The sequence below is a fragment of the Thunnus albacares genome, chromosome 5 (assembly GCF_914725855.1).
Source record: "Thunnus albacares chromosome 5, fThuAlb1.1, whole genome shotgun sequence".
NCBI classification, from domain to species: Eukaryota; Metazoa; Chordata; class Actinopteri; order Scombriformes; family Scombridae; genus Thunnus; species Thunnus albacares.
In genome coordinates, this window is record NC_058110.1 from 1186737 (window position 1) to 1214614 (window position 27878).

A 27878-nucleotide genomic window follows, 5' to 3' on the forward strand; every position below is an offset into this window, starting at 1 on the left:
TTCATTTAATGTGTTGTTTAAGGACGGACCATCTTCTCCTCACAGATCTCCCCACTGTCCCTCCATCATCAGACATCTCATCTGTTTGAAAGAAGAGTTTCATGCAGAATCAATAAGGATTTTTATATCTGATATTTTCCATCTCATTTTTGTCGATTGCCGATGCCGATATCTGCACATTTTTTCCCCACCAGGCTTAGTAGACTATTACATATGCAATCATAGACTGTACTAAGTATGATCCAGAAAGACAATATATGAAGGAAGAACTTCAGGAGCTCAGCATTAAAACTTTAATGAACCTGAGTTTTCTTTGAGTTTATTAGACAGACGGGATTTAACACTTGAACCGCCAATGGCTAAAATTTACCTGCAGCTGTTTTTTGATTGTATGTAACTTTGTTTCAATTAAATATTCAAGCCCCCCAGTCTTTGACTTTTCCTAAAAGTGTGTTAGGTAGCACCCTCTACTGTTAAAAACTGTCAAGATAAAACCAGATTTAAAAAATGGCCATTTATACCTATAAGCACCACCAACCTGTAGAGAACGCAGTCATTTTCCCGCTGTTCATTTCACGGGTTTAGCTCAACATTCTACGTTGCTATGGAAACGCCTTTTTCCTACTACTGTGTGTGATGTAGTTGATTCATAACTCATAGACTAGGCTAACCTTCAATATGGATGAGTGAAAGAGAGTAATGAACGTAAATCAGACATCAGACTTGCTCAATACATTGAAGGAGAATCTGACAGTGAGGAGTCTCTGGACTGAGTGATGTGATTGGTTCTGACTCAAGAGTCATCGTCTGACAGCGATCCAGAGCCTTCGTCAAAAGTAAGGCCGACCCGCCCCCCCGCTTGAGGATTGGCCTACCACAGCCCTTACTGAAGGTAAGCATGAATGAACTTGGCATTCATTTTGTGTAAGTGATTATGAGAGCTAATGCTAATTAGCCTAGGCTGTTTGTTTTTTCAAACCGTGATAGATATAAAACTCCTGGCTAACTTCTGTGTTCCTATCTGTAGGCTAATTGAAGCACACACACACACACACACACACACACACACACACACACACACACACACACACACAGTGAAGCACAGTCCAGACGCACATAGGCCTACAAACACGCATCTGACAGCAAATATGCAAAACTGTCTTTTCATTTCTTTCAAAGCTGTAATATTATCAAATGTATATAAATACTAAAATAAATATATATATAAATAATAGTTAATAATTAAAGCTGCAAGCAGCGATGATCGGGCCCTCGCACCCCAGCGCATGTCGAAGTGACGCTCAGTCGAAGGGCTTTTGTCAGTGACTTGTTGTGTAAAGTTTGAGGTAGATCCAACCGTGTACACTCAAGTTATATCAATTTCCTCTGTCATGGCGAAACATCAAAAGTCAACGCCACGCCACGGCCAAACCATCATGATCATACACTAGTCTAGATGACACACACTGATTTTGAAGTCCTTACCATGGATTCTGTAGGAGGAGTTCTTTAAAATACAAGGTATGCGAAATGGCCAAAAAAAGGTGAAAATTGACCAGTTTTTCAAGATGGCCGACTTCCTGTTCAACTTACAATAAGGCGTCAACAGACTTTTTTGTGCGTGTTGACATTATACATGTGCCCTGTGAATTTCATCTCTCTACGTTAATCTGGAAGGCGGGGCTTCAATTTTGAAATTTTAAAGGGGGCGCTGTTGAGCCATTTTGTTACGCCCATTAAGAGGAACTACATAGGTTTTTAGCTGGTGTCTCTCCAGACATGTGTGTCAAGTTTCATGACTGTAGAGCAATCCATTCTCCCTGTAAAACAGTATTGTATTTCATGGCGAAGGACGTGTCGCCATGGTAACAGCATTCAGTTTTGGGTCATGAGCTGCCAAATGTAGCATCACCAAAGTCTCGTTTATTAGCTGACTTAATTTCAGGTGCATCAGCCAAATTTCCTAGGAGTAATTAGACAAAGTACGACGCATGATACTTCCTGTTGCCAGTAGGTGGCGCTATGACTTTCGCTAAATATGAGACTGAACATGTGTTCAGACCGAGACTCTTAACAAGCATATGAAATTTGGAAAAGATCAGACCACGTGGAGTGAAGTTATAAGGCGTTGAAATGTCATGGCGACACATCGGAATTCGCTGCGTCGCCATGGCAACACCTTTCGACGAAGTGTCACCAACTTCATAATATAAGATCTCCAAGGTCTTGAGAGTTTCCTGAGTAAATTTCAGCTGGATTCGATCACCGTCCTAATCACAGGGCGTCAGAGCGTAAAAACATGTAACTTCCTGTTGAAGACGCACACTGATTTTGAAGTCCTTACGACAAATTCCGTACGAGGAGTTTGTTAAAATACAAGGCATGACAAATGGCAGTGAAAAAGTTTTTCAAAATGGTGGACTTCTTGTTGGATGCTTTTTGTGCGTGTGAATAAATTACATATGCCCTGTGAATTTCATTTTCTATGTTAATCTTTAAGGCTGGGCTTCAATTTAGACATTTTTTATGGGGCACTTTTGAGTTATTTTGTGTCATACATGTCAATGACTCATACAAAATGTAATTTTGTGTCTCTTCAGACGTGTCAAGTTTCGTGACTGTTGGCCATTCCTTGTCGCTGAAACAAGGAATTGATTGCTGCTATTGATGTGTTGCCATGGCAACGGCTTTTGATCATGTGTCATTCTCATGTAGCGTCCATGCTTTATTAAGAGGATGAGGATTGGTCGACATGTTATGTTCCGATTTAACCTTAGTCAATCAGAGGCAGAGTAGGGGCGGGGCTACCTGGAGTATGTGTAAAAAAAAATAGCCGGGCAACCAGATCCACTTAAGCAAGCTGAAGGTCAGCATCTCTTCTACTGTGTTTACACTTGTCATTTTTAATAGGAAATATGAGTTCGGGATATGTTACATGACGAAATATGTCTTGTGACGATAGAACATGTTTACTATTACACATATTATGCTATATTTTTTATTTCGTAATACGTAAATTAAACCTTTTATGACAATATCTTTATTAGTTTTGAGTCTCTTCATTGCTTTTCGGTTACTTTGTAATAAAGTACTGTTCTTGGATTTTTATTTGCAAAGCTTTGGTCATAGTTAATTCTCAACTTGTCATTGCTGTGTTTCGCTGCTCTGCAGCTCTGCACAAATGGTGGGGTGGGGGATGGGCAGCGTCTGCCGCGTTCAGAAAGTACTAAAGAGTAGCGAAGTAGCGAGAAGGCGACTTGAAATGATAGCAAAATTCAGCAGAGATAGTAATTGTTTATACGCCTTATGAAATTACGACCCCGTGTAATTTAAGTGTAAAAGCATATACAGGCTTGTAGTTGCACAATTAATTACTTTTTCTCTGAATTAAAAATGTGCTATATCTATATGATATATGATATGATGTGATATTTTTGTTTTGTTTTCTTTCCATAGTATGTGGTTATTAATTAAGTATTTATCTTTGTTGTTTGTAGTTTAATTATTGTGTTGGGTTTTATGTTGTTGCGCAGATGGCTAAGGCATCACCCTCGAAATTCAGTAAAACTGATGATGCTGAGATGGAGCAGCTCCGGCAGGAGCTGCAGCTACATTCTGTAAGTGATTAATGTGGTAGTTTTTGTGTAGAGAGTATTTATGAGATTCTTTATGAGTTGGACAAAACACCTCGGAAAAATAAATATGGTATTTGGAAAATAATATCGACATGATAATATGGAAAAATACAATGTTATGCTCATACAAATCAAATTCCATGTACATAATACTTTATAAAACCGGCAAATACTTTTTATTTTTTTAAATCAAGGTGTGATTTTTACCTTGCTATTGTTTATTTTTTTTTAATGTTATCAAGTAATTGGATTCAAATCAGCATGTGTTTATCTGTTCACAGTATTCATGCAACGACGAGGCAGTGCCCCGACGCCAGCTATATGAGCAGAGCGTCGGGGTACATGGCCGAGTCTGCCACAAGATCGCAAAAGAGATTCGTCTTCGCCGGGCGGCCGAGATGAAGCTGCGCATGGAGCAGCAGCAGAAGCATCAGCTTCAACTGCAGCTGCTCCATGTGCAGCAGCAAATAAAGGAACTGCAGGAGCAGTTGGAGGTGGAGCGGGCGTGTGCCTGTTTTATTAAAGATGGTAATTGTTTGTTCAGTTGTGGAGAGGCTATTGTAGATGTTATTGAGTACCATTGCATGTTTTATATTCATATGCATTATATATATATATATATATATATATATATATATATATATATATATATATATATATATATATATATATACATATATATAGTTCAAAAGAATTTATGTCATAAAGTGTTATTGTCACAATGACTGTTTTAATATTTTTGTCTACCATGTCTGCAGATGCTGCCATTCCTCCAGAGGAAGAGGAAGAGGAAGAGGAACCCTCCACCTCATAATTTTTTAAAAAAAAATTTTTGTTGGTTTTGTTCAAATAAAGTTTTTTCAAATGTTCTTGTGGTTGTTGATTGACTGTTATCAGGTGTATTAGTCACAATATTATTTAACAGGTGCCCCTTGAAGTGTGTGTTATTCTGTTGTCAATGCAGAAGAACCCCCTCCACCCACAATATTATTAATAGGTAAATTTTAATAAAGTTATACTATGTACCAGCTCCATATTTGGGTTTTATTGGTACACAGTCACTTCTCTGTTCAAAAATAAAACATTATATTGTTTTATTTATAGCTTTATGATTATTTTCACAACATAGATTAATCTGTAAAAATTCATGAAATGGAGCAATTTAGTTGTTAGAGTAACGTGAGTAATTACTTATTAATATCCATTTTTATGTTATTTTCAATATTTTTTATCTAACCAGGTCAGTTTCTGTCTTTTTTGTTTCAACATATTACCTCTTGAAGCATTAATACTCAGTTTATTTGTAAAGTACTGATTAATTTTAAATGTAGCAGTTCATTACAACTATTTCCTTTTAATAACATTGTGCGCTGGAACGCAAAGGCTTTTATTTTGACAACTTCCGTAATGGTATCCGGTATGTTTTTTTCTTCAGCAGCTTTGCGCATATTTGTCGGCACTCCTGGTTGGCTGATTTGAATTTTGAAAGCCGCAAAGGTTAAGGTATAAATACTGGTGAGATAACGTTTGCCGCTTGTTGCTTTGTTTTCGGACATTGTGACAACTGGTGAGAGAGCGATAGCGCGAACAAGCTAGCTTGTGAGCCTTTCTGCAATTTCAACAGCAACTTCAGCAGCGACTTTAGCAGCGACTTTGACAGCATTCTTCTTCTCTTCGGTGGACTTTTGGTGAACGCACTGTAAGTGAATGAAATGTTTTATAATTAGCGACAAAGTTTTAAGGTATTTGTGGCTCATTATCATTTTATCCTCATGTGTATCATTAGCTCCTGTGTGAAGTCAATTATAGCTTTAGGAACAGTGTTTTTTTATGTTTCGAGTATGGTAATTTCAAACGTTGTCCTATGAGTAACGTACGTTTTGTGTTAACGGATAGCTGCACTCCCACTATCGAAATTTAGCTTTAGCATTATTATTTGTATTGTTAAACATAGATTGTCAAAGCACTCTGCTAAACTAGCTATGATTAACGTCTTGTGTTTTCCGGACCTCAGCGGCCTTCCACTGGCACCTGTGCCCGTATGTATTCAACAGTTTTTTCAGTACAGCTTTTTCTTATATGTATATGCATTACATAGTTGTAGTATGATTGTAATGTATGTTTCCATGCATTTGTTTGTTCCAAATTTTTAATTGAACTTTTTGTGGGGTTGTTGTGTTTTTATAAACAGGTGAGGGCACAGGTTTTCGTCAAAAGGTGAAGAAGTGGCCAATTTCTGCTTTGACTGGGCGCAGTCACAAATTGGTCATTCCACCTGAGGATCCTGACAAGAAGGTATTATTGGTTCAGAGTTTAATAAAAAACCTTTGATGTAAAGAGTTGTTATTGATTGTAATTGATTAAATTGTTTGTTGTTCCAGTTCGTTCTTGTCATTGGAGCCTCCCATCTACGGGCCATGGTAGATGGATTTGTGAAGATGCCAGAGGGACGCCTCTCCTTTGGCTTCATGTCGACCCCGGGGGCCTGTGCGTCTGAGTTGAGGACCGAGATGTTGCATGCTGCTGTACCTCGGACACCCGACGCAGTCTGTGTGATGGCCCCCAGCAACAACCTGACCGCCAGCAGGACGGTTGATGAGGCGGGAGCTGACTTTCGACAGTTCCTGCGCAGCGCGTGCAGTCTTTGGACAACGGTATGCTTTATAGTAGTAAATAGTCTTTGGTACTACGCATTATTTGATTGGGTTACCTGGTGAAAATTGTATACAATAATTTTCATCATTATGGAAATACTTTTGTTTTGTATAGGTCTTTGTCCAGGATTTCACACCTCGCCTGAATGCAGACCTGGGTATTCAGGAACTCATGCGGCAAGAGTTCCATCGTGTGGCAGCCAGCATGGGTAAGTTGAAAAGAAAGTTTTAGTGTTAGTTTTGATATGTATAACAGATGATTTCCTTTTGGGCTAACTGATTATAGGAATCAAAGAATTCATTCAGTTAATATGATATAAAGTGACAAATTAATATATGTAGATATTTCACTGTTTCATGATGTGTGTGTGTGTGTGAGTTTTTTGTTTCAGTGTTGTTGTTGTTTTTTTTTTTTTTTTAGGTATCAGATACTTTCCCACCGCTGAGCACTTCCCCTTGGATCGCCTGGACTTGTGGAGCAGAGATGGCGTAAGTAGAACAATATCTGATAAGATTACCAATGAAAAACTTACTATACTCAAGTTTAGTTGATTTTTAAAGTGCAATTCATTGTAGATTCATACAGACATGAAAACTTCTGTTTTGTAAAATGTTATTTATTGCTTATATTTTGCAGGTCCACCTGAGTGATGCTGGCGGTATGGCGATCCTCTCTCAGCTGATCTGGATGTCTGCTTATCAGCTATTGGAGACACCACCACCTACGCCCCAGGTTCCTCTCAGGACTTCACCCCCTGGGAGAACCTTTGTACCAAAGGTGGTGGTGAAGGGAGAAGCACCTGTGCCACGTCCGTCAAACCCTTTTGACTGGACAGTTGTCAGCAAGGGCAGGAAGGTGAGACATTGCATATTGTATGTGTGTTTTAGTTTTTGGAGTGGAAGATTTTTCCTGACTAGTGTAACACTGTGCGGACAAAGTGATATCCATTTGTTGCTGTACCTGTGTGCATGTTTTGGCTTATTTTCAAGATACATTTGCAACAATGGTCTTGTTCTTTTGTTTTCCACAGGCAGATGAAACATCAGTCAAGTGTTTCATCCCGCTGAATCCCGTCCGTTTCAGCAGTGCCGTGTTGGATGCGATGGACAAAGCTGTCCCATCGCATCTCCCTAGCCCTGTGTGCACGGCTGTTCCACAAGGCAAACTGGTAATTTGCATTCAAATTGTATTTGTGAGGCCTTTTTATAAGTGTTTTGTCTTGACACAGAATGGGACTGTTATATTGTATGAATTTACTTATGCCCCAAATTTGTATTTGTATTTAAAATGTTTTTGTCTTACATTAGAAGCCAAATGTGGTCCGCCGGCAGAAAGCTGTTGCCTCAAAAAGGAAACGTGGACAGCAGCAGGTTGGTAACTTTTCTTTTTTTAAATGTTATATTTACATTTTTCTTTTGTATAGTTTGAGAAGATAGTAATGACATATTTACCTGTTTGTAATATTCAGGGAGTAATTGTGAAACAATGATAAAGTACATTTATACAGTTCTTTCAATTGTGTTTCCTTCCTAGGTTGTGGCTAAACCTGGCACCCAGCTCGTGTCTTGTGAGGCCTCACCTGGCTGTCCTGTGAAAGACGTTCTGCCGGTGGAGGTTTGTGTGAATGTATTTTACACTTCAGCATTATTTACAATCATGCAAGTCTAGTTTAAATTGGTAGCCTATAAGGTTGCATATAAAAAAACATGGATTAGTTATACGCATTGTATATCTGTAAAGTCGAAGCAAATTGTATAATACAGACCTAATGTTTATAAAGGATGTTTTGTTCTTGCACTAGAAGCCAGAAGATATTTTGTGTCACAGCAGACTTGCAAGGAAGTATTTTAGTAATGTGGTTCATTCATTTTGTTTAATTTTATTTTGTTTTTCCTTTTTGTGTTGTAGGAGGAGGCAACCCCCTGTTTTGTGGAGGTGTTTTCCCAGGATTCACCTACCATTGTCAAGACAGTGGTTGCAGGCGAGGAGGTAGGTGCTCTCACTAAAAATTTTCTGTTTCGTTCTGGTTTCTTGTAATGGAGTTAGTGAAGCTACTTTATTGTCACTGTTCATGTAGTATAAATGATAATTACAAATTGATATTTTTTGTAGCATTAAAGCCCCATGTCTATGCAGTTTATACATTGTGTTTTTTCATGGGGTATTTTGTTTTTATAGGAGGAGGGAACCCCTTGTGTTGTGGAGGTGTTTTCCCATGATGCACCTACCAGTCCCATTCAATTGGTTGGAACAGAGGAGGTTTGTGCTCTTAGTCTGAATGTTTTTGAATCTAGTCATCAGCTATGCTATTGTTAGTGTAGTATATGCATGATTGAAAACAGTTTTGTTATTATTTGTAGTAGTAGTAGTAGTAGTTGCACTTTGGAAACGTAATATAGTCTAGATGAAATCAAGTGTAAACATGGAAATAGTAACCAGCCTTTTTTGTTGAACTCAATAAATACACCTAACTAGATGAAGACTAACTAAAGGTGTAATACAGTCTGTGATCGAGAGTGTTTTGTTTTGTCTATTTCTGATGAGGATGATGATGGGAGCGCACTGATCAAAATCTCCATTTATCTTTATTACAGATGCCGGACAAGGAGAGTCTTCATCATCAGCACTCATCAGGATCTGGTAAGGTGAAGAGCAAGGCTAGCCCTAGCTCCAGCGTATTATGGTCTTCTGTAGTAGCTGGTACTTCTAGCCATGTTCAACATAGTGTAACAGGTTCGTATCATCAGGGTAGTAATCGCTTTAAATATGGGGGATTCCAATGTATGGCTGTTGGTTTGGTAAGTCTGGCAAAACATGCGGTTGACAGTGTTTTTGCATGGCAGGTAAAAGATCTAGACAGGGTCGTAGTTTTAGGTGATCAGTTGTACACGTCTTTGAGAGACAACAAGAAGATTAGTGGATCATCTAAATTCTTGTGTGTTCCTGATTTGCCAAAGCACTCGGTTATAGATGGACATAACTTTGAGTTTCGTTATGGTGACTATGTATCGGGTGATGTCAGTGTGGTTGATGGAGAGTTTATTCAGGCTGGCATATTCATGTCTCTACAAAATAGCTTGAAAAACATGTTTGAGAAATATGATACATGTTTGCTAACATTGTGTGGTACCACGTGTGCAGTCATTCGTCAAAACGGACGCTATGCGGTTGTTGATTCCCATGCGCGCAGTGCTGCTGGAATGCCAGATCCTAACGGTAATAGTGTTGTTGTATATTTTAGTTGTCTTAAAGAGGTGTACAGTTTCATATGCAATTTGTCTACATCTCTCACTCAAAATGACAGACCATATGAGATTGCTGGTGTTCGTGTCATTTGCGGGGGCAGTAAGTCTGAGTTGAGAACAACAAAGTGTACTGACACTGTCACGACTTGTGAAACTGCATCCATGGCTTTCGGTTCATCGCTGGTATGTGGTATTCCTTCAGGAAGTAAAGTTGACCGAGGTACGAAGCGTAAGATTACAGGGCAAACTTGAGCTGCTAAGAAAATGAAAAGGAATAATGTGGCTGTAGTGAATTCAGATGTTGTGTTTGTCAGTGATGTAACTTCGAAAAAGCTGTGGTTTGATCCCATTTGTAAAGATGTTGCGCAGGCTTTATGTACACAGTTTAATGTAGAGTTTGAGAAATATGATGCACCAATGCCTACAGAAGTTGGTCTGTTGGGAACGCCGTGTAAGAATGAGAAAATAGTGGCTGACGGTAACTGTTTCTTTAGAGTGATTTCCCAAGCTGTTAGTGGAACACAAAAGAACCATAGGAAAATTAGACTTGCTGTTGTGAAACAATTAGAGAGTAATGCTGCGGACTATAAAAGTATCTTGAGAAGTGAATATTCTTCAGTGGTAGAATACATTAAAAGTTCAAAAATGCGATATGTTGGCAGTTGGGCAACTGAGGTTGAAATACAGGCAGCAGCAGATTGTTTAGGAGTTAATATCTTTACTTATCATGATGATCGATGGCTAGAATATAGTTGCAAATATAGGTGTTTTTCAAAACAGGGGATCTACTTAGAAAATTGTAATGGTAACCATTATGAAAGTGTTGTTTGTGTTCATCAGCCTGAACTCCATAGTTGTTATGGTAGCTGCAAGTTGAACAGGTCTGAGTCCAAAGTGTACAATTTGAGACGGCAGAGTGCAGAGGAATGTTCATGGGTTAGCGCTGTGACAGAGAACACAAGTAAGAGCGATCAGAAAGTCCAGGAACAGAGTACAGCAACAAATAATGCTATTTCTAAGTATTTTATAAAGAAAAAGTATCTACAAATGAAAAAGAAATATCAGGAAAGTGTGCAGCATAGGGAGAAACGTAAGGAAAAGATTAAAGTGAAATATCAGAAAAATGTGTTGCATAGGGAGAAAGTTAAGATAATGAGTATCGGGAAATATCAGAAAAATTTGTTGCATAGGGAGAAAGTTAAGGAAATGAGTGTAAGCAAATATAGGAGAGATATGTTTCATAGACAAAGTGTAAAAGCCATGACTAAAGCGAGATATTATGGAAATGCTGACCATAAGAAGCGTGTTTTAGCAGCCAACAAAGTGAAGAGGCAACAATTGAAAGAAAAGGCGGAGCAGTTTGATTTTGTTATGGAGCAGTTTTTGGCTAAAGTAAAGGATGGGCCAGAGTTTGTGTGTTGCGTCTGTCATAGATTGTTGTTTAGACATCACGTTTTGAATTGTAAGAGGGATTTTTATAACAAGAATGAAGCAGTAGCATCATTTGCAGATAAATGTATCACTGAAGTGTATTTACACAAATGTAATAAGGACTGTGAAAAGCCATGTCAGTTGTTGGATACAGCTAGAGGTTGTCTGTGGATTTGTTACACTTGTCATGGTAAGATTAATAAAGGTATAATGCCACCTGAATGTGCAATAAACAGTTTGAAAGTTGATCCCATTCCACCAGAGTTGGCATGTTTGAATAGTTTAGAGCAGCATTTGATTTCTTTACATATACCATTTATGAAAATGTTAGCGTTACCTAAGGGAGGACAGAATGGTGTACATGGACCGGTAACATGTGTTCCAGCAAATATTGTGCAGACTAGTAATGTTCTGCCTCGTTGTAATATGGAAGGATCTTTGTTGCGTGTAAAATTGAAACGCAAGTTAACGTATAAAGGGCATTATGAGTATCAGTTTGTTGATACTATGCATGTAAGGCAGGCATTGCAGTATTTAAAAAGGACAAATGTGCATTATAAAGATGTAGAGTTTAATGAAGCTTGGTTAAATGAGTTTTGTAGGGAAGAGGGTGATTTAGGGAAAGACACTGATGGTGATGTTGAAAGTGGTAAAGTTGATTGTGAAGATGAGCTTTTGCACGATAGACAACAACATTGTATGTTTCAGGATACGTGTCTCATGCCTGTGGATATTGGTCAGAAAATGCTGGATCAATATTTTGATGATATATTGAACCTTGCTCCAGCAGAAGGAAATAGTCCTGTAAAATTGCTTTCGGATCATGCAAACGAAGCCAAATGCTTTCCGGTGTTGTTTCCGCAGGGACGTAATACTTATCATGAAAGTAGAGCAAATCGTTTGACGTTGTCGCGATATTTTAATAACAGAATTCTACATGCGGATGGTAGGTTTGCACACAATGTGGAATATATCTTTTTTGCGCAGTACATGTCTGAGATTGAGCAGGTTGTTTCTAATGTATCCATAGCATTACGAAAAGGGAAAGGCTGTATGTCTCAAAACGTACCTGATAAGGTAAACGATATGTTAAAAAATGATGAATCTTTGAAAAAGTTGTTGGAGTTTGATGATGGGTATCGTTTCCTTAAACCAATTCGAGGTACCCCAGCTTTTTGGCAAGGAGCACAGCGTGATCTGCTTGCTTGTGTTCGTCAGCTCGGTGTTCCTACCTGGTTTTGTTCCTTTTCTTCTGCTGATATGCGCTGGACAAATCTTCTGGATAGTATTTTGAAGCAGGAAGGTAGAGCACAGACTGCTGCAGGTTTAGAGTGGGCAGACAGGTGTGATCTTTTACGCTGCAATCCTGTCACTGCGGCCAGGATGTTTGATTTCCGCTGGCATGTTTTTTTGAGAGAGGTACTTATGTCGCCATCACATCCGATTGGTAAAATTAAGGATTACTTTTATCGAGTGGAATTTCAGCAGCGCGGTTCACCCCATGTGCATTGTTTGTTTTGGATAGAGAATGCTCCATTGAATGATAAAAACACAGATGAAGAAGTAGTTGAATTTATTGATAAATATATAACATGTGAGTTGCCATCCCAAGATGAGACTTTATTGGAAACTGTCACTTCTGTGCAGCAGCATTCAAAACGACATTCAAAAACTTGTAAAAAGAAAAACACGGTTTGTCGTTTCAATTTTCCGAGGCCAGCATCCGCTCGAACGTTTATATGTCGCCGTAAAGATGATGAAGAGTGCAAAAAAGCATGCAGTTGTGAGACAGATAAATCTTCAACGTGTGTTAATCATAGTCAGAAAACTTCAAATGACATGAAGAAAAAACATGCAGCAGAGATAATGACAAAAATCAAGAATGCTCTTTCCAATGAGAAGAATAGTTTTGATAGTGTGGTACGTTTATTCCAAAGTGTAGGGATTGATCAGGTCACTTTTGAGGCTGCATATACGTGTTTAGCTAGAAATACACATATTGTGTTAAAGAGGCAAGTTAATGAAGTCTGGATAAATCAGTATAGCAAACCACTATTAAAATGTTGGCAGGCAAATTTAGACTTGCAATTTGTTGTTGATGCGTATGCGTGCGTTGTTTATATTATCTCTTATATGTCTAAGGCAGAAAGAGAGATGGGATTGTTGTTAGGGAATGCACAGAGAGAAGCATCTAAGGAGGGAAATGTTAGTGCAAAGGAGGCATTGAAAAATCTAGGCAGTGTGTATTTGCATAACAGAGATGTGTGTGCTCAAGAAGCTGTATACAGATTGACAAATATGCATTTAAAGGAATGTTCGAGGAAAGTTGTATTTGTACCGACAGGGGACAATATAGTTAGAATGAGTTTGCCTTTGAGTGTGTTGAAACAAAAGGCAAGATCGCGCGCTTGTACCTCAGAAGATGTTTGGATGACTAGTTTTGTTGACCGTTATAAAAATAGGCCAAATGATAGTGTATTCAATGACATGTGTATGGCAACATTTGCATCTGAATATCGTGTTTTGAGTAAAAATGAAAAATCTCAGGCCAGCATTAAATTAAAGAATGATTGTGGTTTTATCACGAAAAGAACACGAACAGATCCTGCAGTTGTTCGTTACGCGCGCTTTTCTGAGACAAAAAATCCAGAATTGTTTTACAAAGTATAATGCAGTTGTTCTTGCCGTATCGTGCAGATGTGCAGCTAAAACCTCCAAACTGTGAGACATTTGCACAGTTTTAGGAAAATGGTCATGTGAGGTTTAGTGATGGGTCAAGACATCCTGTTAAGTCAGTTGTTGATTTGAATAGAAGTCATTTTGAAATTAAAGCAGATGAATTGGATGAAATCCAGAATACAATTGATAGAGATGGTGTATTAGAGGATGCGTGGTGTGAGTTGTGCCCAGAGCAAGAGTTGGAGCGTGTACAGTGTGACCAAGAACAAAAAGACAAACAACAGATAGTGGAAGAACATGAGGAAAATATTCCAGATTTAGCAGTAACTAGTCAACATGTTGCACATTTGGAAAAAAGAAAAAACACCATGTGTAGAAGTGAAGGTTTGGCTTTAATTAGATCTTTGAATGAGACACAGCTTGCTGTTTTTTATCAAATTCGACAATGGTGTTTAGAGAAAGTATTAGGGAAAAATCCAGATCCCTTCCATGAATTCATCACAGGTGGTGCAGGGACAGGAAAAAGTCATTTAATAAAAGCGATTCAATATGAGGCAATGAGGCTATTGTCAACGGTGTGTCGTCATCCAGACAATATTAGTGTGTTATTAACGGCTCCTACAGGGATTGCTGCATATAATTTGCATGCATCTACTATTCACCACACGTTTAGTATCGGAAAAGATGTTGGTTTACCCTACACACCTTTGGGTGAGGAAAAAGTTAATTCTTTGCGCGCTAAATATAGTGATCTTCAGATTTTGATAGTCGACGAAATATCAATGGTTGATCATAGGTTGTTGTCATACATTCACGGTAGGTTAAGACAGATTAAGCAAACCGGTGATTTCTCACCATTTGGAAATGTGAGTGTAGTTGCTGTTGGAGATTTTTTCCAGTTGCCTCCAGTAAAAGGGAAACCCCTATATGTAGATGATGTAGGCGTCAGCTTGTGGTCTAATCTGTTTAAGGTCGTTGAATTAAAACAAATCGTTAGGCAAAAAGATAACGTGTTCGCAGAGCTATTGAACAGGGTGAGAACTCGATCAAAAGGAACCCCAATGTTAAGCAGTGACATACAAATATTGAAACATTGTGAAACTGGTGAAGTCAGCTCAGCTTTACACATATTTCCTACAAATAAACAAGTAAATGAGCATAATTTGGCACAGCTGCTTAACATTTGTCCTGAATATGTCGAGATAGATGCTCAGGATTTTGTGAATAATAAGAAAACAGGCAAACTAGAATTGAAAAATGGACATCATGCGAAAACATATAACACATGTTTGACTGAACAGCTGTTGTTGGGTGAAAATGCGCGTGTAATGCTGTGTAAAAACGTGGATGTTACAGATGGTCTTGTTAATGGGGTTTGCGGTACTGTAACTCATATAGTTGGTGCAGATAAGGGTAAGTTTCCTCTCAAAGTGTATGTTAAGTTTGATGATGAGCATGTTGGCGCGCAGAGGAGGAAACAATCGACGAGTAGCTTAGTTTTCTTTGGTTCCACCGGTATTGAACCAGAGGAAGAAAAAGTTACTAACAAAGGTGGTATGCGACGACAGTTTCCGCTGAAACTTGCTTGGGCTTGTACGGTACATAAAGTACAAGGTATTACTGTAGATAGTGCTGTTGTTTCTCTTAAGAAAGTATTTTCTGCAGGCCAGGCATATGTAGCCCTAAGTCGTGTTAGAAGTTTGTCAGGTTTGGTGATTCAAGATTTTGAAGATAAAGCCATATATTGTAAGGATGGTATTCAGGATACAATTCAGAGTATGCCTCAATTCTTGAACCAAAATATAACTAGACACAAATTTAGTACAAGTAGTTTTACTGTATTTTTGATGAATGTGCAAAATTTGACATACCATGTATCTGATTTGGCATTATGTACACAGCAATTGCAGCTTAACTGTATTGCTGTTACAGAAACATGGCTACCTGCTGCTTCCTCATTTGAAGCTGTAAAGATTGATGGTTTTACTTTTCATGGTTGTCCACGAAGTTTATCTTACAATAGCAACAATCCAGCACTGATTGAACTTCAAGGACAACAGCATGGTGGAGTCGGCTTTTATAGTGCAGACAATTTGGAATATAATATTATCAAAGCAACAAATGTGAATTTGGAATGTTTTATTTATAACTATGTTACATGTAACATATTAATAGCTGTCATTTATCGACCACCATCTTATCCCATGTCTTTATTTAAAGAACATCTAGGCAAATTAGTTGATTGGCTAGATCCAAAAAGTAACACAATTGCAATCATGGGAGATTTTAATGAGGACATCTTGAAATCATCAACAATCTGCAAATTTCTAACAGACAAAGGGTACATTCAATATGTTACACAGCCCACAACAGAGAAGGGTACATTAATTGACCATGTGTATGTGAAAACATCACATTATGAAATTGAATCAGTAGTGTTGCCAACATATTTTAGTGATCATGAGGCGGTTGTTTGTTCTTTTAAATGTATATCTTCTGACATAGGACAGTAATACTTTACAACTGTTGTAGATGTATGTTTTTAGTGAGCATTATATGGTGATTTTTAACTTTATGAGTTGTATGTTATTTAAGCTTATTTATGGCCAAGCATGAAATATGAAATGAAACTGGTATTTTTAACCATTTTGTGTATTAGGTGTTGTAAAAATAAATGACAAGGGTTTCTTTTTCCTGCATTACAACAGCATTTATAAGTCTAACATGTATTGATAATATTTGATAATGCACAAATGACATTTGGTGAACAACTACAATATAATTGTCATTTTGACATAATATGAAATGCTGCCACATGCTGTGGGTAATGCAGGTTTTGCTTTTCCTTCTATGTAGTGTCAAAAAGCAAAAGGCACCGGTAATGGCTACTCCTGGTTTATACTGGGATGGGGTTCGATTCCCTGCGGTGCCCTGCTGATCAATTTGACATTTACATAAAAGCATGTCCTCCAGCGCATGTCGAAGTGTTGCCCAGTCGAAGGTCTTTTGTCAGTGACTTGTAGATGTTTCCGGACTCAGGCTGTTTTCAGACAAATCAAGGAGAGAAACATCACTTCCTTTGTGCACTATTTTGCCTTCAGCTGGGACTGCTGCGTTGAAATGCTGTAGGGGGCGCTATCGAGCCAGTTTGCATCACTGAATGAATATTTTAAAGTAGACATGCTCAGGCCTGGATTGATATCAAACCTGTGAAGTTTGAGGTAGATCCAACCGTGTACACTCAAGTTATATCAATTTCCTCTGTCATGGCGAAACATCAAAAGTCAACGCCACGCCACGGCCAAACCATCATGATCATACACTAGTCTAGATGACACACACTGATTTTTAAGTCCTTACGATGGATTCTGTAGGAGGAGTTCTTTAAAATACAAGGTATGCGAAATGGCCAAGATGGCCGACTTCCTGTTCGACTTACAATAAGGCTTCAAGAGGCTTTTTTGTGCGTGTTGACATTATACATGTGCCCTGTGAATTTCATCTTTCTATGTTAATCTGGAAGGCGGGGCTGCAATTTTGAAATTTTAAAGGGGGCGCTGTTGAGCCATTTTGCCACGCCCATTCAAAGCGACCACATAGGATTTTAGCTGACATCACTCTAGACATGTGTGTCAAGTTTCATGACTGTAGAGCAATCCCTTGTCCCTGAAAAACAGTATCATATTTCATGGCGAAGGATGTGTCGCCATGGTAACAGCATTCAGTTTTGGGTCATGAGCTGCCAAATGTAGCATCACCAAGGTCTTGTTTATTAGCTGACTTAATTTCAGGTGCATCAGCCAAATTTCCTAGGAGTAATTAGACAAAGTACGACGCATGATACTTCCTGTTGCCAGTAGGTGGCGCTATGACTTTCGCTAAATATGAGACTGAACATGTGTTCAGATTGGGACTCTTAACAAGCATATGAAATTTGGAAAAGATCAGACCACGTGGAGTCAAGTTATAAGGCATTGAAATTTCATGGCATCACATCGAAATTCGCCGCGTCGCCATGGCAACACCTTTCGACGAAGGGTCACCAACTTCATAATATAAGATCTCCAAGGTCTTGAGGCTATTCTCAGTAAATTTCAGCTGGATTCGATCACCGTGCTGCCCACAGGGCGTCAGAGCGTAAAACATGTAACTTTCTGTTGCCAGGAGGTGGCGCTATGACTCATATCCTGTATTGTCACATGGACCCGTTCAGGGCGGGACTCTTATGAAGCACAAAAGGTTTGGCTCTCTTAGGATCATGTATGCCGGAGTTATAGCCGTTTCATTTTTCATGGCGAAGGATCGAAATTCGCCGCCCAGCCACGCCCCCTAGGAAAGACTAATGAGAATTGTTTTGGCAACTTTTAATCTCCTATGCCTGTAGATGATACGGACCGAATTTGAAAGTCCTGGGGTCAAATCTCTAGGAGGAGTTCGTTAAAGTATGCGGGCTGGAAATGACAAAATCGGTGCAAAATTTCAACTTTGATACAAAATGGCCGACTTCCTGTTGGAGTTAGGCTATGTGTCCTTGAGACTTTTTGGTGCGTCTGGTCATGATACATATGCATACCGAATTTCGTTCTCCTACGACAATCTGTATCGAGGGGCTCAATTTTCTTGACTTTCTAGGTGGTGCTGTCGAGCCATTTTGTCCCGCTTTATTCCGAGACCCATAAAATATCGAAATTTTCGCCAGTCCTGACATCTGTGCAAATTTTCATGAGTTTTCGTGCATGTTTAGGCCCTCAAAAATGCGTTTGTTTCGGAGGAATAATAATAACTCCTTCAGTTTCAATAGGGCTTCGCACCGGTCGGTGCTCGGGCCCTAATTAGTCTAAAGTCGTCTTTCGTCTGTTGGCTGTTACATGACTGGCAGCTCTCCGAGTCTCTCCTTGAGAAGTTTCTCATCAGTGTGTTTAATGTTTAACTGTTACGGCCCTCTAAGCCAGCTCGCCCACACAAGGTCCAACATAATTGAGAGTCAGGATTTACCACAATAATTAATGAAATGTATTAACAAAAACAACAACCAAATAACAGAAGCTGGTGAGCCGGCCAAACTTAACAAAAAGAAGAGGAGGCACCCAGACCAGCCCACAAAGGGCCGTAGGATCTGGGCTCTCCTCTCTAACCTAAATGCACATAACAACTAAACCTAACAGAAATAAAGCCGCGAAAAGAGGACTACCAGACTCACCAACCCAAACCAAGGAGCTAACAAAGGCAACTGCAACATAACAGAACAAACGCAAGAACCAAACTGCTGCTGCTCAAGTTGGAAAATGGAAAAGAGAGAGTCCAAACCACCTTCCTTCCCTCTTTATAGGCCCTGCCCTCAATCATCTAATCGGGGCCACCAGGCAGAGAGCACAAACAAAGGGTCAATAGAATATAAGGCTATACATATCCCATTCAGCCGGGGGGTGAGAGTACGTAACATGCTGGTCCTCCCACGGTCTCAGTGAAGTCTCCCAAGGGCCGGCTGTGAATGGATGAATGAGTTAAGTTAATCTTGCTCGTTCTGACAACTTTGGCTGCTGTCCGTGTGCTTTTGAGAGAGTTCCGAGTGGGTCAGGGTGTAAGACCCGCCAATCTTGACTGCGATTTAAACGACGACAAGCGATCAAGCCAATTGACCCCTCTGACTGACTGTGATAGGACAGGTCGCCTGCTGTCATAGAAGGAAAGATGTGGTCCACCCCGAGACGGGAACATGCTCGTCAGCCAACGGCATGTGTTGCTGGAGTAGGGGAGGCTCCAAGCAGCACGGACATGGCAAGCGGAGTAAAACTTTCGCCTCACAGAGGGGTCTCTCGGCTCATCAGAGGAAGCACCTGGGTGTGTCTGTCAGCAAGGCAAGGGTGCAGACGGCAAGGGTGGCAAAGGACGGTGGGTGGACACAGGCTGAACTGGCAACCCTGGATCGTATACACGATGACCTCGGAGGGAAATTTGGGTTCCTCGAGGCAGCGGTTTCAGCCCTCCCCCAATATACGAAGGCCCAGATACAACAGAAATGGAGGAACCTCAGGAAGCTGAGGAGAAAAGCTGTGGTTAAGACCCCCACAGCCGTTGTCTCGGGTAAGTTGCCCGACCTCCGAAAGGAGCTGCCCCCCAGGGCCCCAGTGGCCCTGGTCAAGGAGCACCTTGCCAAGACCCTGCAGGCTCACAGTGTTGACGGCGTGTCACCGCTGACCTCCTCCTGCAGGGCAATTAATGGATATCTAAGGAAGGTACTTGCGAAGTTGCGGAGGAGGTGCCACCCACGGATCGTGAGTATGGGCAGGACCAGGCCAGTGCGCCAGCAAGGCGAGGGCGCAGACGGCAAGGGCGGCAAAGGACGGTGGGTGGACACAGGCTGGTCTGGCAAGCCTGGATCATATACACGATGACCTCGGAGGGAAATCTGGGTTCCTCGAGGCAGCGGTTTCAGCCCTCCCCCAATATACAAAGGCCCAGATACAACAGAAATGGAGGAACCTCAGGTGCTGGAGTAGGGGCGGCTCCAGGCAGCACGGACATGGCAAGCGGAGTGTTAGCCAGGAGCAGGCTACTACTCGATCCGGAGCAGGTTCTATAACGGCTTAGGCCTGCGGACAACACATCCCTATTCCCTCCTATCTCACCTGCTGAGGCACTGCAGGCATTACGGAAGATGGACCAGGCGAGCGCGCCTGGTCCCGATGGCGTTGGACGCCATGCCCTGCTCATGTGGGACAAAAAGGGCTAGAAGCTGGCCGATTTGTTCAACGCCATAATGCACAGCGGGCATTTGCCGAGGTGCCTCAAGCAGAGTCGTACGACCCTGATCCCTTAATCTAGTGACCAGAGTAAAGCCGGCGATATCAACAACTGGTTCCCAATCGACTCGGTAGTCTTGAGAGCATTCTCAAGAGTCTTAACCATGAGACTAACCGAGGCATGCGCCATCCACCCTTGTCAGCGGGGCTTCACCGAAGCGCCAGGCTGCTCCGAGAACCTGGCCATTCTCGACGGACTTATCGGGCTGAGTAAGTCCCAGAGAAAAACACTAGCTGTAGTGTTCATCGATCTGACCAAGGCCTTCGACACAGTCTCCTACAAGCATATTGCCGAGGTGCTTGAGAGACGTGGAGTGGATGAGTTGATCAGAGGTCTCATCAAGGACTCCTACAGGAATTGCTACTCAACAGTAAAAACTGCTCAAGGCGACACCAGAAAGATTGGGATCAGGGTGGGCATGAAACAGGGCGATCCGATGTCTCCGCTGCGCTTCAACCTGGCGCTGGATCCACTTCTCCACACGTTTGAGAGGCTGGGTGTGGGGTTCAGTGTTGAGGGCACTTCCATCACCTCACTGGCTTTCGCCAACGATGTGGTGCTTCTGAGTGACTCGTGGGATGGCATGTCCATGAACTTGGAAATCCTGGATAGGTTCTCAGATCTTACAGGCCTGAGGACCAACCCCACCAAGTGTCATGGTTTCCTTATTGGGAGCAACGGCCCAAAACGGTACACGGTCAACGACTGTGATGCTTGGTCACTCGTGGGAATGCCTATCCACATGGTAGGGAAGCAGGAATCGGCAAAATACCTGGGCGTCCAGATAAATCCCTGGAAAGGGATCCTGAAACCCCCACTCAGAAAACAAGATTTGATGGACAAGTTATCCAAGGCCCCCCTGAAACCATCTCAGAAGGTCGAGCTTTTGAGAACGTACGCCATTCCACAGATGGTGTACGTCGCGGACCACGGCTCGGCCTCTCAAAGAGCACTGGACGAATGTGACAGGGACATTTGTACACAGGTGAAGAAATGGCTCCACCTGGAGCCATTCACCACCGACAGACTGCTGTACAGTAGATGTGTGGACGGAGGACTTGGTATCTCAAGTTTGGCTGCACATATCCCGGCGATCCAGCTAAAGAGAATGATGTCACTGTATAACTGGACCGACGATTGCACCAAGATGATCTCCAGAGCCTCCACCCCAGTGTCCCGGGTGTGGCAGCTCTGGCAGCAGGTGCTGCAGGATGGAGACAGCCCGTAGAAAACCAGTAGGCCAGACTTAGGACAGATTGATATCAGCAAGGTGAGCATGGCGGCATGGAGAGTGAGTGCGTTCGATAACTGGTCCAAGTTGGTAAGGCAGGGCGTGGGAACGGTCGTGTTCAAGAACGACAGGATCTCCAACAGCTGGACCTGGGACCCTGAAAAGCATCGGCTGAAGCAATCGGAATTAATCATGGCACTGCAACTCCGTACCAACACACTCACTAGCCTCTCACTGCTGTCGAGAGGAAGGGGGCCCAAAGAGTCACAACAGTGCAGACTCTGTGAACAAGAAAAAGAGACCATGCAGCATATTATTGGGAACTGTGTAAAGCTCAAAAGGAAATCGCGTGGCCAGCGAAACAAAATATGTGACGACCTTAAAAAGGAGGATGAAGACATGGGCTGGCATGCGATGAGGGAAAAAGACTTGTGTCTGGAGACAGTGTTACGGGAGTACTGGACCTCATCATGATCTGGGATCGCACTGCCTTGATTCTTGACGTGACAGTCTGTTTGAAAAAACAGAATGCACACTGGTGGATGTGGAGGAAAGGAAGGTCGAGAAGTATGAGAAGTTCAAAAAGGCGGTAAAACATCTCTATCCTGAGATAAAAACAGTTCTGGTGGCCGGGTTTCCTCTTGGAGCTAGACGTAAGTGGCACCAAAGGAACTTCAGAGTACTTTACATGATTATTAATGAATGTCTCCTGATTTTTTTGCCATTATCCTTACTAATCAATGTAATATCCTTGTTTTGTGCAGGTGCAGGAGTGGATTGTCAGAAAGACGAACAAGTCAGGCAACACCATTATTAGTGTAAAGGAGCACAAGAACGCTGCACAACAAGTGGCCACGTTTGACCTGTCACAGGAAGAGGAGTTTGTAAGTTCATCAAATTTCCTGAGAGAATCTGTCAGAACTTGTTCAAGAGAAGAAATTAGTCTCTATTTCTATTACATTATTATATACATTATGGCCTGTAGACCGGCATGCATAACCAGTCAAAAATATTCTCGGCAGTTAACTGTTGCTGCATAGTGTGTTTTCAGCGCGATGCAACGTTAACGCACACACACATTTCTCTGTAAGCAGACAGTCACTTCTCAGTTAAGACAGATCAGGAGCTTGTTGGCTGTTACATGACTGGCAGCTCTCCGAGTCTCTCCTTGAGAAGTTTCTCATCAGTGTGTTTAATGTTTAACTGTTACGGCCCTCTAAGCCAGCTCGCCCACACAAGGCCCAACATAATTGAGAGTCAGGATTTACCACAATAATTAATGAAATGTATTAACAAAAACAACAACCAAATAACAGAAGCTGGTGAGCCGGCCAAACTTAACAAAAAGAAGAGGAGGCACCCAGACCAGCCCACAAAGGGCCGTAGGATCTGGCTCTCCTCTCTAACCTAAATGCACATAACTAAACCTAACAGAAAAAAAGCAGCGAAAAGAGGACTACCAGACTCACCAACCCAAACCAAGGAGCTAACAAAGGCAAATGCAACATAACAGAACAAACACAAAAACTCAACTGCTGTTGCTCAGGCTGGGAAAGTGGAAGAGAGAATCCAAGCCACCTTCCTTCCCTCTGTGTAGGCCCTCTCCTCAATCATCCACTCAGGGCCACCTGGGAGAGAGAGCATAAACAAAGGGTCAGTAATAAGGCCATACAAATCCCATCCAGCGGGGGGGGGGGGGGGGGTATGTAACACCCCCACCCTAAGTTACTGGACAATGCATCCTGTGGGGAAAAACACAAAAACAAAGTTAACACAAAAAATGTACAGTCTTGTCAGGATTCACTGTTCAGGAACCTACTGATTCCAGGCGTGACAATGCGTTAGCCAGAACATTATCCCTGCCACGGATATGTCTAACTTCCACATTGAAGGCTGGCAAACTCCAGCTCATCAGACGCCTATTCTTATTTCAAACCTATGCAAAAAAACGAGCAGATTATGATCTGTATACACAAGTACGGGAGCACTAGACGAGCCGACATAAACCTCGAAATGTTCCAGAGCCATAATAAGCGCCAAGGCTTCTTTTTCAATGGCTGAACACCATTTCTGATGGGAATCAAGTTTTCTGGAAAAATAAGAAATCGGATGCTCTACCCCATCAGAACCATCCTGTAAAAGAACAGTGCCAACGGCGGTGTCACTCGCATCCACAACTTAAAGGACTGATCAAACTGCGGTGCAGCGAGGACAGGTGCATATAACAGGAGACTTTGGTCGGTTCAAAAGCAGACTGGCAGGCATCAGACCACTTGAAGTTTACTTTTGGACTAAGCAGGTCGGTTAAGGGTGAGGCTACAGCGGAGAAATTTTTACAGAATCCTCTGTAATAGCCAACCATAGCTAAATAGCAGCGAAGCTCAGTTCGAGTGGTTGGAACAGGAAATGCCAAAATACACTCCACCTTTGCCTGAACAGGACGAACCTGACCTCCCCCCACGACCTTCCCAAGATAGGTCACTGTGACCTGCCCGAACTCACATTTAGACAGGTTCACAGTCAAACCCGCCTTCTTCAGATGGAAAAACACTGTACACACATGTTCCAGATGTTCATCCCACGACTCAGAACACTCAACCAAATCATCTAGATATGCCTCACAGAAAGACAACCCAGCAAGAACGACATTCATCAAACGCTGAAAGGTGGCCGGCACATTACACATGTCAAAGCAAGCTCATCTGGAGACTGCCTAACAGGGACTAGCATCACTTCAGGCGTAACAAGCAGCCAAGCCAGCCAAATCATTCCCCCTTAGAAAGGCAACTTCCTGAATTGGGAAACCAGGGCGCACTCCCACAGCTACTTCACCCGACACCAAGTCCGACTCAACCAAGATTTTCTGCAACGGCACACCTATGTTCTCCATGCCCAGACCCAACACTGGAACATCAGAACCAACAGCAGACTCATTGCCAAGTGGCAAAACACCCCCCAGAACGAAAGACTGAGATGCAGCCGTGTCCCGCAACATCTTCACCAGAACTTTAAGGCTGTTGCCAGGCAACGAGACAACACCATCCATCACAAAAGGAGCAAAGTCCGCCAGCCCACTGGACATTTCATCAGACATCGCAGGTTCGTTCAAGTCTTTATCAAACTTGTTTACTAAAGCTACTGATTTTACATTTCACTTTTTCAACACAGGGCAGCTTGCCACAATATGCCCCTTTTTCTTACAATAGAAGCACATTACATTATCCTTTACATCCTCCCTGTCAGCCTTAGCATCAAGCTCTGGGGCACAAAGCCAAACTTTTAGCACCATTCTTCCCATTACCATTTAGCCTTTCAAAAGGCTTATTAACATAACTGAAAGGGCGATCCACAAAAACCACCGACAAATTTGCACACCTGAGGGAGGTGTGGGATAGGTCAGTGGAAAACTCCACCGTATGCTACAGACCACTATCGGACATAACAGTGGATGAGCAACTGTTCCAAACAAAAGCAAGACGCCCCTTCACACAATATCTGCCCAACAAGCCAGACAGATATGGGATCAAGTTCTGGCTGGCAGCCGATGTTGACAGCAAGTACATGCTGAATGGGTTCCACGCAACGTCTTGGGGAGAATGTGGTGCTGAAGCTGGTTAAGCCCTTTGTCAGTAAGGGAAGGAATGTCACCTCCCTCCCACTCGCCAAAGAGCTTCTCATCAAAAATACCAGCCTGGTGGGCACCATCAACAGAAACAAACGAGAGCTCTCGCCTTCAGTGTGAGGGAGAGCAGAGCTGTTCAGCACCAAGGTGCAGAAAAACGACAAAATGGTGTTGTCCATGTATCAATGCAAACCGAAAAGAAATGTCATCATCCTCAGCACACAACACCGAAATGCATTAATTATTTTGTTGATTGAATTTGGCTAATTCGATTTTATATTAAGTTGAGTATTTTGGTTATTCATATTTTGTAATTGATTTGAGGGGAATTCTGTCTGATTGCTAGTAACCTTTGACACAGATGTGTTTTGCGGTCCCTTCAAGAGAGGTATGCGGCTCCCTCATTTGAGCTATGGAGAGTATATAGTATTCAACCTCAGTGTAGCCTACTGTTTAGAAAAAGTGATCATTATATTTTTTTTCATTTGGTAAAAATATAATTTGAATTTTGGAATTGATTAGAATCATTTCTTTTCAATAATAATCTCTCTCTCGCTCTCTCTAGGTGGCATGCATAGATGGCCCGTTGCGGTATTTTATAATGTGCTGGATCTTGTTGCCATCAATGCCTGGGTGCTGTACCTGAGCTGTATGAATGACAACATCCCCAGAAGGGATTTCATGCTCAAGCTGGTCCAGGAGCTGCACGCCGTGTGGATGGCAGCAAAAGCACTACCTCATGTGGACGTCCCCTTCACAGCCGCAGAAGAGTGCAGGAGAATGACCTGCATGGTAAAAGCTGCGGGGACGCCGTTAGCGGGAAATGCACAGCCAAGGTGCTGAATGTTTGCACAAAGTGTGTTTGAGCAAGGTGCCGCAGAAATAATAAGAAAATGAATGACAATCAATCTTTGGCTAATGAGATTCAATTATTTTGGATTAAGTATAATAAGTTTAATATTTTAAGGGTTCATCATTTCTAATTGTTAAATAGGTTAATCTATTTATTGTATTGTATTTATTGTAATATTGTAATTTTGTAAGTTGCATAAAGGCACCACAGCTATCACTGCATTATACAATCATGTGTTGTAGAATGATAAATAAATGAACCTTGTGGCTTGTAGCTTGAAAATCAATACATTCTAATGGCGGGTAAAATTTACCCGTCAGCGGTTTCAGGTATACAGCGACCCCCGGTGGTTCTAGTCTTAATCTCTGGTCCACACTCTGGAGCAGAAGGTGACGGTAATGCAACTAATACGCTGGTTGCCAAACGCTGTTATAACAGTTAGTTGACAGTTAATTTGTTGGACCACACGCTCCTTAACCTTTTAAATAGAGCTTTAGATAAACAGACAGAGCTGGCAGTAGCTATGCTGCCCTAGTGTCTGTGTGGACACTAGGGCTGTGCCATAAGAGAAAAATGTCTATCGTTTCATATTATGTTTCATCGTTTATTCCGTTGTGACACAAATCACACTCTTTATGGTGATATATTTCGCCATTTGGAGTCTGTCCATCTTTTGCACGGATTACACTGATGAATTACTCTTCTCTACAGTAACATGACAAGTTTAGCTGTTAACTCTCCACTGCTGTACTGCACACATGGAGGGCTCAGTCCCACACGCGCTGAGGAAGAGCAGAGAACCTCTGCTCTCTATGATTCACGGCTGCAGGGCTGAGACCTCGGTGTGTGTGCCGCACACACAGGAAACACAGTGAAGCAGGTCAAGAACTCGAGTTGACGACAACTACACTTGTTATGTTATTGTAAGTGCAATAAAAGCTTTTGCCGTAAAAAAACCAAGAGGAGTAATTTAATTTAATCCCCACAAAGGATGGACAGACAGCAGGGGACGGAGGGGGACACAGACCAACTATTTATTCACTGTATTAAAATGTGCTATGTCGGTATAGGTATCGTTATCAGGATATGAAACGACCTATATTGGAATATGAGATTTTGGTCATATCGCCCAGCAGTAGTGGACACCGCAGGCCTGCAAGCTGCAGCAGCTCAGCGACACACACACACGCTCCTCAGGTAGACGTAGACTGTGTGTCACTGGCTTTAGAATCAGTCAGCACTTAAAGTGTTTGGTTAGTCCAGTTTAACCTGCAGGAGTTTCTGAAGGCTCATGTACCGTGTTTTACTGCCTCAGAGAAAATAAATTCATGACGAGTGAAAACGAGTCCAAAGTGTCTTCCAACACCTACTGCAGAAACAGAATATGTCAAGCTGCCAAATACCAGCGTGACAGATGATAAGGAGCTCAAAAAGACAAACAGACAGTCTTATAAATGCTAACTGCCGGAGAAAATCATTTTTGACTGCTTCCAAGAGCCTGGCAGGAGAGTGTGTGAGTCTGTAACTATACTATGATGTAAATTATATTCAAAAAGTAACATTATTTATACAAAAACATCTGCATAGAAAAACACTTAGCTAGCCCTGACCACCGACTGCTGTGACAAACAAAAGCTACATCACAACTTTTCTTAAAAATTAACTGGTTAGTTACCAGTTAATGGGTGTCGGTCTATCGAAAGCAATATTAACCAAAACTGAC

General features: G+C 41.7%; 4 protein-coding genes and 1 long non-coding RNA gene across 5 annotated transcripts; 4 read left to right on the forward strand and 1 right to left on the reverse strand.

Annotated features, from left to right (window-relative positions):
* Positions 1-5642: 5642 nt before the first annotated feature.
* LOC122983162 lies at positions 5643-8616 on the forward strand. Its single transcript, XM_044352954.1, has 9 exons — positions 5643-6289; positions 6405-6498; positions 6711-6778; positions 6927-7145; positions 7321-7458; positions 7598-7660; positions 7824-7904; positions 8199-8279; positions 8469-8616. Exons 1-9 carry the CDS (start codon positions 6053-6055, stop codon positions 8604-8606), a joined length of 1119 nt encoding a protein of 372 aa, XP_044208889.1. The 5' UTR covers positions 5643-6052; the 3' UTR covers positions 8607-8616.
* Positions 8617-8884: 268 nt separating this feature from the next.
* On the forward strand, positions 8885-9787 carry LOC122983167. The gene has a single exon (XM_044352959.1). It carries the CDS (start codon positions 8885-8887, stop codon positions 9785-9787), a length of 903 nt encoding a protein of 300 aa, XP_044208894.1.
* Positions 9788-13691: 3904 nt separating this feature from the next.
* On the forward strand, positions 13692-16158 carry LOC122981946. The gene is made up of 3 exons (XM_044350828.1): positions 13692-14889; positions 14921-16024; positions 16151-16158. The coding sequence occupies exons 2-3, from the start codon at positions 14974-14976 to the stop codon at positions 16156-16158; spliced, it is 1059 nt and encodes a 352-aa protein (XP_044206763.1). The 5' UTR covers positions 13692-14889; positions 14921-14973.
* Positions 16159-18507: 2349 nt separating this feature from the next.
* Positions 18508-20406, forward strand: LOC122983164. The gene is made up of 2 exons (XM_044352955.1): positions 18508-19951; positions 20324-20406. The coding sequence occupies exons 1-2, from the start codon at positions 19381-19383 to the stop codon at positions 20404-20406; spliced, it is 654 nt and encodes a 217-aa protein (XP_044208890.1). The 5' UTR covers positions 18508-19380.
* Positions 20407-24435: 4029 nt separating this feature from the next.
* Positions 24436-27078, reverse strand: LOC122983192. The gene is made up of 2 exons (XR_006403620.1): positions 25446-27078; positions 24436-25411 (listed from the first exon to the last, which is right to left on the reverse strand). It is a non-coding gene; the product is annotated as an uncharacterized LOC122983192 (long non-coding RNA).
* Between the last annotated feature and the right edge of the window lie 800 nt (positions 27079-27878).